The 12,443-nt window shown below is 34.8% G+C and overlaps 1 protein-coding gene across 4 annotated transcripts in view; it reads left to right on the forward strand.

Moving 5' to 3' along the window:
- The window catches only part of TAX1BP1 (Tax1 binding protein 1), a 78,291-nt gene that overhangs the window by 7,477 nt on the left and 58,371 nt on the right, over positions 1-12,443 (forward strand). For all 4 annotated transcript variants that reach the window (XM_014841032.3, XM_014841033.3, XM_044765484.2 and 1 more), the window contains exons 2-3: positions 736-901; positions 9,471-9,573. In XM_014841032.3, coding sequence (XP_014696518.2) covers positions 743-901; positions 9,471-9,573 — 262 coding nt within the window. In that variant the 5' untranslated portion in view covers positions 736-742. The remainder of the gene's footprint in view (positions 1-735; positions 902-9,470; positions 9,574-12,443) is intronic.

Raw genomic sequence — 12,443 nt, forward strand, 5'->3', positions numbered from 1 at the left:
AGCTAACTGCTGCCAATCCTCCTCCTTTTGCTGAGGAAGACTGACCCTGAGCTAACATCTGTGCCCATCTTCCTTTACTTTATATGTGGGACGCCTACCACAGCGTGGTTTGCCAAGTGGTGCCATGTCTGCACCTGGGATTCAAACCAGTGAACCCCGGGCCACCAAAGCAGAACGTGCACACCTAACTGCTGTGCCACTGGGCTGGCCTGGTATTTCTTTTCTTTTTTTTTTTAAAGATTTTATTTTTTCCTTTTTCTCCCCAAAGCCCCCCGGTACATAGTTGTATATTCTTCGTTGTGCGTCCTTCTAGTTGTGGCATGTGGGACGCTGCCTCAGCGTGGTTTGATGAGCAGTGCCATGTCTGCGCCCAGGATTTGAACTAATGAAACACTGGGCCGCCTACAGCGGAGCGCGCAAGCTTAACCACTCACCACTCGGCCACGGGGCCAGCCCGCTGGTATTTCTATTTTTAATGAGAGTTTGTTTTTGATTTTGGTTTTTAAAGTTTTTAACTGCCATGTAACTTTCTGAGCCATATTGTAAATGAGTTATTTCTCAACTTGTCAGTGAAAATCACGTTTTTAAGGAGGCGTTCCAGTATTAAAAACGTATATGTCTTCTCAAGGCTTATGGCATGCAAATATCCATGTAATTTGCATTAAATGGTATGTATTTTCTAAAGGTTTTTTTTTTAGTTGGTGTTATTCAACTTGTATGATTTACTTGTTTCAGATTCACAATGACATCCTTTCAAGAAGTCCCACAGACTTCCAACTTTGCCCATGTCATCTTTCAAAATGTGGCCAAGAGTTATCTTCCTAATGCACACCTGGAATGTCATTACACCTTAACTCCGTATATCCATCCACACCCAAAAGATTGGGTTGGTATATTCAAGGTAAGAAAAACTTTCTGCGTATTTCTTCCATGTAGATCGTTTTTATTTTCTTTTTAAGCAGGTTGATAAGTAGCTTGTACTATCCTTGTCTGAACTCTACATTAATGGTCATTTTTGTAGACATCAAATGTAAAACATTTACATTTGTAAGTGTAAACATTTTGTAAACACAAAATATTTAACAGTGCAAGGTAGTATACAACAAATGTTGGGAACTTCAATTCACCAGGCTTTCTCCCTGTGATCAAAAGGTTCAACTTTATCAAGGTCTTGTGAAAATTTTTTCAGAATCTTTTTTTTTTCTTCTTCTTTCTCCATTCCTTTTCTGAAAAAATGATCTTTTCCTGTGGTTTACTATGTCATTTACTATCTCTTCCAGACATTTGTAATTAATTTTTTACAGCAGTTCTTATATTTTGCTATTCATTTTGTGTATTTACTTGAAAATTGCATTGAGATGATCGTTATAGTGGTGCTTCACTGTGCTGGAGGTTTTCTGGCAATTTCTATTCTTTAGAATGTGGTGGAGAACCAAAACATAAGAGAAGAGTGTCCTTTGAGCTGTCAAAATAATGTTATAAAAGTCCAGACAATAAAACTTATTTTTTTCCTGGGTTACTCTAGATTATCCCTCAGAATCAGTTTGTTTTATTTTAGATGTGATTTTAACGGTCTTGAAACTTTGTCTGGTCTGTATAAGTTAAACAGCAAAGTAGAAAGAAGTAAGAGTAGCTGCTAGACTTTGGCACATTGAGAGTATTTAGAAATGACAGTCCAGCCTAATAAAGTGAGGAGGTCAGGAAAACTGTATTGGACAAAACAGAGAGTAGGCATTTAATGACATTTCGGTTCCTTTGTGAATCCCTCAGTCCTTGAGGTTGCTGGATAGATGAGTCATTTACTGTTAATTTTGGGGGGTTTTTAGACTTGTCAAATTCCAAAATGGAGATAAATTTATTGTAAGCATTTTTTATGAAAGCAGTATCAGTTTTGATTTTATATGAGATATTGGTGTCAAGTTAAAGATACTGACCAAGAATCGTATTTTCTACAAGAATGGGTCAAAGAGGAAGAATAGAGCAAGGAAATGAGATTGAGGGAAGAGAATGGTATTCCTAACAGGAAAATGGTATAAGCAAAGGCACTGAGGTAAGAATGTTAGGAGAATGAGTTAGTCGGTTTAACTAGAACATAAGCTTCATTTAGGGAAGTGGAGGGAGATAAGGTTGGAATTAAGTGTTAGGCTAAATAGTTTGCAGACTTTTTTATTGTGGGAAGTCTTTGCGTATATAGGTATGTAGGCTGATGTGTGATAAATTGTATTTCCTGAAGATGAATCTTTACCTTTTTACTTCAGACTTCTTGTTTATTTCTTCTATTTTTTTCATTTTTAGTTAATAGCCTATTGCCTAAGGCAAAAGCTCATGACTTTCCCTTCAAATCCAGCCAAACAGCAATTCTATCCATTTTACTGCCTACGTATTTCTGCATAGTATCACTGCCCTAGTTTATGCCCTCCTTTTCTCTTACCGAGACTGTTGCAGTAGCTCACCTCTTTTCCCTGCTTTCATTCTTGTCCCCCCCAATCCCCGTCTGTTCTTCAAACTCCTCTGTATAAACTACTATAATATAAAATGAAGATCTGAACACATATTTTTCTTGTCTGAAACTCTTTCAGTGGTTCTTCAACATATATAGAATAATGCCAAGACCAAATAACTTAGTGTACTATATAGATATATAGAGCTCCTTTATATGACTTGATCTGCGACTTCAGTTTTTTTCATTGCCCACAGCTTACTTTTTGCTTTGGTAATGCTAATCTGTTATCTCTTGTGCACTCCATGGACTGTAACTTTTCTCTAAACAACAAATAAATACTTAGATAAATATATAAATAAATGAATAAAATTGTATAGAATACCCTTTCCATCTTTTTTGCCTGGATAATACTTTAATATGTCTTTATTTTGTTCATTTGTCCACTTATTTCAGACAGTAAGTTCTTGGAAATGGAATTGCCATGTTTATGACATTGCATGTTCTTAAACACATTATGTGTATTGCAGATTGCCCTCCAGAATGATTTTGATAGATATGATACTGACAGGCAGTCAGGGAGAAAGTGCCAGATAGTCATTGTAAGGGGGAGGGAATGAAGAGAAAGTGGATGGTATGGTTGAGAAAGTGTTAAGGAATTTGATTTGCCTGGGACAGATAGCAGTTTTAGATGATGAATGGGAAAGATTGGTTTGGGTCACTTTGTGGATTGTTTTAACATTTGGCTGAGAAATGCAGAGTAGTAGAGTTTGGAGGTGAATTTTAATCTTGTAGTGCAGAGTAAGATAAATTAGAATTAGAAGAGAATGGCAGAAGAGAGAATGTTTATACTATCCTAATTTTCTAGGTGAGATGACAACAAAGGCCTAAAGTAGAGAAGAGAATCACTTGTGGGTAATAAATCCATAAGTAGAATCCATAGTGTTTGTCAGCAGTTAGTTCAATGAATTGGGACTGGAACTCACTCATGGCTTGAGTATATTCACTAAGGGGGAGCAAGGTCATGTGCTCAGAGTTGGGAAGGGCTTGAGTATGGAGAAGATCTGGTCTTGCTAGGGTTGAAGAATGTTATATAGAATTGAGGTAGGGAACCTTCTGGTTGCTGAGCAGCAGTTTTGTGACTTTCTCCAGAGAGGTTCAGCACCCAAAATTGTGAGTGAAGAATTTCAAAAGTGGACATCATTCAGAGTGGGAATTGGAGAACAGTGGGGGAGTGTGAATGGAAAGGGAAGTCAAGAAGACAGAGGATACTAGTGTGGTTTTGGTGCATTATTGAAATGATTAACTGATGGTGAAGTCCATGTTGGGTAGGGAAATGAGTGAAGCCAGACAAGGGATGTAGACTGGGTTAAAGATTTTTATTTTTTCCTTTTAGTTTTTCCTCCCTCTTCTAAGTATTGACTAGTTTTAATTATAAGTAAAATAAACATATGTTTATTACTTTGCCCTTTGCAAAGATCTTTCATCAGAGCATTATAGTCCCAATTTTATAGATGAGGGAACTGAGGAGAGAGAAGTGACTTGCTCAAGGTTATCCATTAAAGTTTGGAGCTGTGATTTGAACCTCATGTAAATTGGCATTCAAGAGTTGTTCTCTGACCGTTTGGTTAAGTGAGAGATCTGGTTACTCAAAATTAGCAACAGAGTTCCTTATAAATCCAGCATGTATTTTATGAGTAATAGAGTTAAAGCGAAAATACAGGAAAAGATTTAGAACTATACCTGATGCCATATCTTTACTATTAAACCCAACATTAGCTGCAGTAAAATATCATGTCATATTATATGAATTTTATTGTTCTGTTTGTGTTTATGACTTTTATTTGTTCTTATTTGCGTAAGTGTATGAGCATAAGGAATTTATTTACATTTAGATTTATGCTTAGTACAAATTAAATTACCTTATAATTAATTTATATTAAACTAAAGGTCCATGGGATTTAAAAAAAATTTTAGTCTTAAACAGTTCTCATGCTTCCGAGATACTGTTCTTGATGAGGAGATTGGAAGTGCAAAGTGATTCCTTCATGTGTCCAAGGTCACAGGCAAACAGAATCTCCCAGTAAGGCGCTGTTCTCACTGCATCAAACTGCATCCAGATGAGAACCTTTAATTTCCTGGTGTGGAAAGTGAACCTGAGCAGTGGTTATATACTTGAATATCCTGTTTCAAGCCTTTGTTTCCCTCTTTCTTTTGTCTCCTTTCCTTTTCATATTTCTCTTCTGCTGCTTCTGTTTTCCTGCCTGGGTCTCCTTCGAGCCTGTCTTATTTTCTGTTTTAAAAGAATATTCTCCTGTTGTAAAAGTAATCACGATTTTAGGAAAATTAGAACAAAACAGAAAATATGAGAGATAAAATTAAGATGACCAGCAATCTCATTGCCCAACTATATTCCTACCTAGTAAAAGTGGTTAGTACTGTTAATGTTTTAAGTATTTCCTTCAGTCTTTTTTTGTTAAGGAAGAAGACTTTCAGTCTTTTTTCTAATGCATATGTTTTGAAAGTAGTTGGAATAGTACTGCATGCCCTTTTTTATGTCCTGAATTTTTTCACTTATGATTATAATCACTTTCTTATTAATATAAGTAGCTCTGTAACGTTTTATCTCATGGAGGGACATTTATACTGGTTATGATATTTCTATCTTAGAATCAGCGTTGAATCCTCCTTGTCTATATCTAGGCATTTTTGTAGTTTTCCTTTAAAAGGAAGGACCTTTAACTCTTCCGATACTTTTGAAAACTACAGTGTATACAAAAGAAGGAAAATGAATGACCCTACCCATTGTACCCACACCTCTTCCAGAAATATCTAAATTTGGTGTATATTTTTCTAGATTTTAAAAATTCATACTTATTTTATACTATTTTGTATGTTTTGTATTTATCCATACATAACCGGCAAATTTATTTTCAGTGCCTTTCCACTCCTAGTCTTGTGTCTGTCTTCCTTTATCCCTATCTCAAAATCTGTCCCCCTTGGATCTCTGTCTCTCTTTACAAGTGCTCTCTTCACCCTTATGTTTCTATCTTTCTCTTAAGATTTCTCCAGAATTTATTAATATCTTTATTTTTACTAGGCAACCTTGACGTCCTTCACATTTTCTTTATGTTCCCTCTCAGAATTTTCTTTATGATCAATACTTCTCATCTAACATGTTTTTCTAAAATGTTAATGCCATTTAAAGGGAACGCATTTGTGATTTTTTTTCCTTTAATGTCACCCTTGTTTAATTTCCTTTTTAGCTCTTATTTTGCTATTGCATTTGTAACAGAAGAATGATTCCCAGTACTATGGTAATTCCCCAAACTAAACTATGTGAAGTATCTGTTGCTTTGATTCCTTAACGTAGATAGACCCTCTTAACTGGATTCAAGTGTATCTCCTAGACGCAATATATTCTGACAGTCATAAGTAATTTTAACTCTTGGTCTCAATGTTCTGAGTGTTGTCCTATTCTTGCAGTTTTTCAGTGTTTTAAAATTGTTGTTAGCAACTCTAAATGTAATAATTTTTTTAACGTTTGCTGCTAATGGACTAAGGCAAATTCCCTTGGATTTCAAGGGATTGAAATCTGCAGTCCAGAAATCTAATCAAGTTCTAGGCAGGTGACCAGGAAAATAAAACAAAGAGAAACAACCGGTGACTTGGACAGTTTGTGGTTTATTGACTCTTCTAATAACATTTGTTTGTCATTTTTACCATGTGCGCCTATATAATTTTCCAATGTCTGTCTTCTGTGTTTCTTCCACTGTGGTCCAGTCTACTATACACTTACGCTGGAGTGTAGGTGTAAGACATACCCATCCTAAAGGAGCCTGTATTCTCTTTCCAGATTGAAAGACTTTTGCATTTATTTTTTATATATACCTGACATGTGCTTCCCAGAGAGGCCTAAGAACTACTGTTCAGTTTTCCTTCCTCGAAAGGAATTTGAAGTATAGTTCTGTATTCCTAATTTTTGTACTCAGAGAGTTGTGTCTTGCCCCACTTCCCCAGTAGGCTCAGCATAGGGTACATGTGACACACATCTCATAGCACAGTCAACCACTCTCTTGAGAAGAGTTGCCCAGACTTATGCAGAAAGGGAAAGCAAAGTATAAGTTACTATTATAGTCAACCAATAAGAAACAGCCTGAGCTGTTGTGATTTACTTAGAGAAAACACAGCAAGGACCAAACCATTCAACATATTTCTTTTCTTACACACATTTTTCTTAGATGAAAGACAACTAGAAACAGAGCTTTCCCTCTTTACCTTACTGTGTCTTGTTTTTTGTCAACTTTACTTCTTTTAAGAATTATATAGTTATAGACTCAGTTTTGGAAGGAAGAAGGTGGAATTTCAGAAAGGATGAGTATTTTATATCCTGCCAGGAGAGGAGTGAGTGGTGTCCTGGTGGTTAAGAGCTTAAACTTGAGGTTCAGATCCTGACTCTGCCATTTACTAGTTTCTTAATTTGTAAGATGAGGATAATGATATTTACTCCAAAACAAACGTTCAGTAAGCTATCTGTTACTGCTATTCCCAGTACCACTTGAATCAGATATCTGTAAGTGTGATGTTAGCAGTTTTGTGTGTCAGCCATCACAAATAAATGGCACACCACAACTCTTCTGTTGACCACTTGATCTAGGTAGAGCCTGTTCACTTAGGGAGATTTCTTTCAAAAAAGATGCAGCTCTACTTAGTATTTCTTTAAAAATCGGTGTATAGACAGGGACAAAGAGTGCAAGGTATGACTTATACTAAATGCATTTATTGGGGAAAAAACTTCAAATAGGCTCTCTTTCAGGATATGGCAGAAGCATTGTGGGATCTGAAATGAGGGACAGAACATTGTAGAGTGAAGATGACCATCCCTAATAGGATGTGTGTCCTTAAGTGTTAATGAACAGTAACATTTAACGAACACTAATGTACTAGGCACTGTGCTAAGTGCTTTACAGGGATTATCTCATTTAATACATGCACAACCCTTTGAGATTGTTACCATTAACTCCATTTTAAGGAGGAGGGAACAGAAATTCCTTGTCTGAAGTCATACAGTTAGTGGGTGATCTTTTCTGGCAGTCTGACCTTACTGCCTATGATGTTAATCACTACAATATACTGTGCTTGCAAAAACCACCTTTTATAGAGTGCTCACCATAGGTCAGGCACTCTACTAAGTACTGCTTTTATGTTCATCATCTAATTTTAATCTAACAATTCTGAGAGGAAAAACTGAGCCTCAAACAGGTGAGGTAAATCACTTAACATCACAGATTCCTTAAGCTTCTCATCTGTAAAGAGACAGTGTTTTTCAAACGTTTTTGTTTATGACATACAGAAAGAAAGAAATTCTGTGATTCAACCCAGCAAAGTTGCATGCATATACACCTGAAACAAATTTTCATGAGGCAATACAGTAGTACCCCCCTTATCTGTGGTTTGGCTTTCTGTGGTTTCAATTACTTGTGGTTACCTGAGTCTGAAAATATTAAATGGAAAATTCCAGGAATAAACAATTCGTAGGTTTTAAATAGCATATCATCTAGCTCTGTCCTTCCTGGGTTGCGAACCATCTCTGTCTATTGTATCCATGCTATATGCGCTACCTGCTCGTTAGTCACTTAGTAGTCCTCTTGGTTATTAGATCACCTGTCACAGTATCACAGTGCTTGTGTTCAGGTAACCCTTACTTTACTTAATAATGACTCCAAAGTGCAAGAGTAGTGACATTGGCAATTTGGATATGCCAAAAAGAAGCTGTAAAGCACTCCCTTTAAGTAACAAGGTGAAAGTTTTTGACTTAAGAGAAGAAAAGAAACACAGTCATTTCCTGAGGTTGCTAAGATCTGTGGTATATTTTATTACAGTATATTGTTATAATTATTTTATTATTGTTAATCTCTTACTGTTAAGAGACTTATCATAGAGATTTATCAAGAGATTATCAAAGATTTATCATATATAAACTTTATCATAGGTATATATATACATATATGGGAAAAGGCATAATATATAGGATTCAGTACTATCCATGGTTTCAAGCATCTGTTGGAGGTCTTGGAACGTATCCCCTGTGCATAAGGGGGGACTACCTACTATACTTACCCTTCATGCACTCTGATACTTTCTAATTCTATGCAATTAAAGAATAAATGTGATTGTGAACCACTAAATTGATATTACCTCTTTCTGCTGGGGTGTGACCTGCCGTTTGAAAACACTCCTTAGAGACTAAAGATTGATGAGATTCTTCCAGCTTCAATATTCTGTAATATCTAGTTCTAGGTCAGTCAGACTTACAGAACATATGTATAATCTAACCCTGTGGATGATGCATAATTTCTTATAATATTACTGGCAAATGAATATCTAGTACCTGTTTTCAACATCTCTAATGTTCAATATTTAACACAGTACCATCCATCTGGAAAATGAAGACTGAGATATGTAACGTATATATTCATGTTGTAAGTTGAAGATGTTTTAGAGATGGGTGGGACACAGGTGGTCTATTTGTACATATAAACATCTTGATAATAAAGGCGTTTTACAAAAGTTACCAATTCGCTACAGGCAAGACTTAGTAAAGATCAGAGATAAGTGAAATTTAGTTAGTGGATTTAAGGGGGAGGAGGAATCTTGTTAAAACACTTAAATTTGAGACATAAAATAGTAAGTTTTAAAAAGTTATGTTTAGTGCAATCAAATTTTAAGCAAAATAAGTTTTTATATTTGATCATAGGCATACTAAGATTTTCCTTGAGAAATTGGATATCAAATTGCATTTTAATGCATAGTAGAAATTCTACTGTTCAGTTTATATAGATTTTTATAGCACTAAGTTATAGCTTAATAAAAAATCATAAAAATTTGACATGCTTGTTAAAATACTCATGATTTGTAAACATATTAACGCATGTTTTAACTTTAGGATGTAGTAAAAAATAGTATGCTAGAAGATATCACTCTAATATTAAACTATTTACTTATAATATTCATGTTTTATATTTTTTAGGTTGGATGGAGTACTGCTCGTGATTATTATACATTTTTATGGTCCCCTATGCCTGAACATTATGTAGAAGGATTAACAGTCAATTGTGTATTAGCATTTCAAGGTAAGAACTGAAAACTACAGAACTTGATGAAATTAGATGTTTTTTTTGCCATTAAAAATGTTGTATCCCATTGTAATGATCTACTTAGCCATGCCCAGCATACTAAAGTTCAATTAATTAGTAACTTAGTTTAACAAAAGTCAAAAGAATATAAATAGCTAGGGTAGGTCACATGGTATTTTATGTAGACATTGAAAAGGTTTTTTTATCTTAACTTCCGTTGAAAATGGTGGGTTTCTTTCCAGATCTTTACTTTTGATGATTTTTTTTCAAATGAGAAAATGATGCTATTACTGATAGTAGAATAATATAACAGGTTAGAGGTCAGGAAATATCCTATGTGAAAACTATAAAGATGAGTTAACAGTATCTATAGAGTAGTTAGATTAATTCTTAGGGAAAGTTGCCTATAAATGGATGTAAATGAGGAATATAAAATTCATGTTTGTTTTAGCTTGGCGTTACATACAGATTTTTAAAAATACTCTTATTTAGGAATCTATCACAGAGTTTGCTGCACAGTGATTTTCACATTATAATTGCACTGACTTGGAGTATTAAAGCAAATTCTTAGAGGAAGATGGACACAAATGTTAGCTCAGGGCCAGTCTTCCTCAGCAAAAAAGAGGATTGGCAGCAGATGTTAGCTCAGGGCTAATCTTCCTCAAAACAACAACAACAACAACAACAACAGCAGCAACAATAAGAAGCAAATTCTTAGTCTTGTTTATGCTGTGGCTTCTTTTTGGTCTGGTGAAGGTAGTGGACTCTGTCTCAGTATAATATTTTAATACACATAAAAGGCATAGAATTACAAAGGAAACCAATTATATTTCATTGTGCGGATGTAACACAATTTGTTCATCCGTTCATTTGTTAAAGGACATCTTGGTTGCTTCCAAGTTTTGGCAGTTATCAAAAAAGCTGCTATAAACTTTCATGCACAAATTTTTGTGTGGATGTAAAGCTTTCAGCTCATTTGGGTAAGTACCAAGGAGTGCGATTGCTGCATAATATGGTAAGAGTATGTTTAGTTTTGTAAGAAACCATCAAACTTTTCCAGGGTGGCAGTATCACTTTGCATTCCCACCAGCAATAATGAGAGTTCTTATTGCTCTGCATCCTTGTCAGCATTTGGTCTTGTCAGTGTTTTGGATTTTGGTAGTTTACATTTTTTAAGAAAACTTTTTATTCTGAAGTTTGTATATCTTTGTTGTGAATGTCAGTTGGCAGTGTGACCCCGTGGAGCTTGCATATATAAAAAAAATTTCCTTACGCATTATGTCAAAAAACAAATATTCAGAGGATAAAAATTTTTTTTTGAGGAAGATCAGCCCTGAGCTAACATCTGCCAATCCTCCTTTTTTTGCTGAGGAAGACTGGCCCTGAGCTAACATCTGTGCCCATCTTCCTCTACTTTATATGGGGGACGCCTGCCACAGCATGGCTTGCCAAGCGGTGTCATGTCCACACCCGGGATCTGAACCGGTGGACCCCAGTCCGCCAAAGCGTAATGTGTGCACTTAACCGCTGCGCCAGCAGGCCGGCCCCTAGAGGATAAAATTTGTTCTGTAATACAGGCAAAGATTTAGGCTTTCATAGATGTTTTATGGATTAAGAAAAGTTACAAATTATATAAGTAGTTTATCTTTTAATTCTTAGCCTGTTTGTTAGATAATCAAATTGAAGTATGTATATTGGAACTGATTTTGTTATTAAGATATTTGTTCTTAAAAGTTGTGGGTATATTTCCAGTCGTTTTTAATGTGATTGGTTTTCTTATAATAAATAAGTTAACTTACTGAATTTATTATAGTGACTAATAAATATATGTATCAGTGACTTAGCAAAAAGTTTAAAATCAGTAAAAGTAGAAAAGCATTAGTTTATTTCTGTTTATACTATAAAAGCATTTTCATGGGAGCTAAGCATAAATGCAGTAAGTTTTACAAGTTTTTGAAGATTGATGATGTTAGATTTTTACTTTGAAATTCAGAGGTAAAAACTTCTGCCAGCCTAGGCTTGTTTATTATACAAAAAAGTCAGGATAGAGTCACAGAAAACTTAGTCATAGAATATTAATGCTCGGAGAGATTTTAAAGCATATTCCAAGTTACTTTGCTCATTTTGCGGATGAGTCCTGAGAATCCTGAAATGCAAAACTCAGAACAATTAACAAAAACATGTAAGTGTAATTGTTTTCCTAAATTGGAGTCTTATTTGTTTATTATAATTTGGCTGATTGCAAATGTCACAGGCTATAAAATTTTGACTCATTTTCGTTTCTACTTTTTCCTATTTTCAATGTTATTAATCTGATGAGAGCTTTTTCTAGACAGCTTTAAATTGCAACTCTGAATAACTACATCTTTTATCTCAAATGGTATTTGAATCATATTTTGTAGTGGATTATTTTTGTGAGTTTTTTTAAATCACCCCTTGAATATCTAGTTTGTAGAATTTCTAATGTCATGATACTAGAGCTGATTAGTCAGACTATATTTTGTTTTCTCTTTTTAAATAAGTCTAGTGGCCATTTGCAAAGTTACTCTGCCATGGATTGATAAATTTAGTAGTAGATATTAGGAGGGTGGGGTTTTTAAAAACTTTTAAAAATATTTGCCAGGTGTACCTGTATATTACTTTTTTTAAAACTTGATATTTTGAAATAATTTTACATGTAAAATTGTAAACATAGTACACAGAATTTTCATATACCCTTTACCCAGCTTCCCTTAACGTTAACATCTTACATAAGCATAGTACATTTTAAAAAACCAGGAGTTTAACCTTGGTACAATACTGTTGACTAAAGTACAGACCTGACTTACGTTTCATTAGTGTTTCCAGTAGTGTTCTTTTTTTCTATT

Source organism: Equus asinus, chromosome 1, assembly GCF_041296235.1.
Source record: "Equus asinus isolate D_3611 breed Donkey chromosome 1, EquAss-T2T_v2, whole genome shotgun sequence".
NCBI lineage: Eukaryota > Metazoa > Chordata > Mammalia > Perissodactyla > Equidae > Equus > Equus asinus.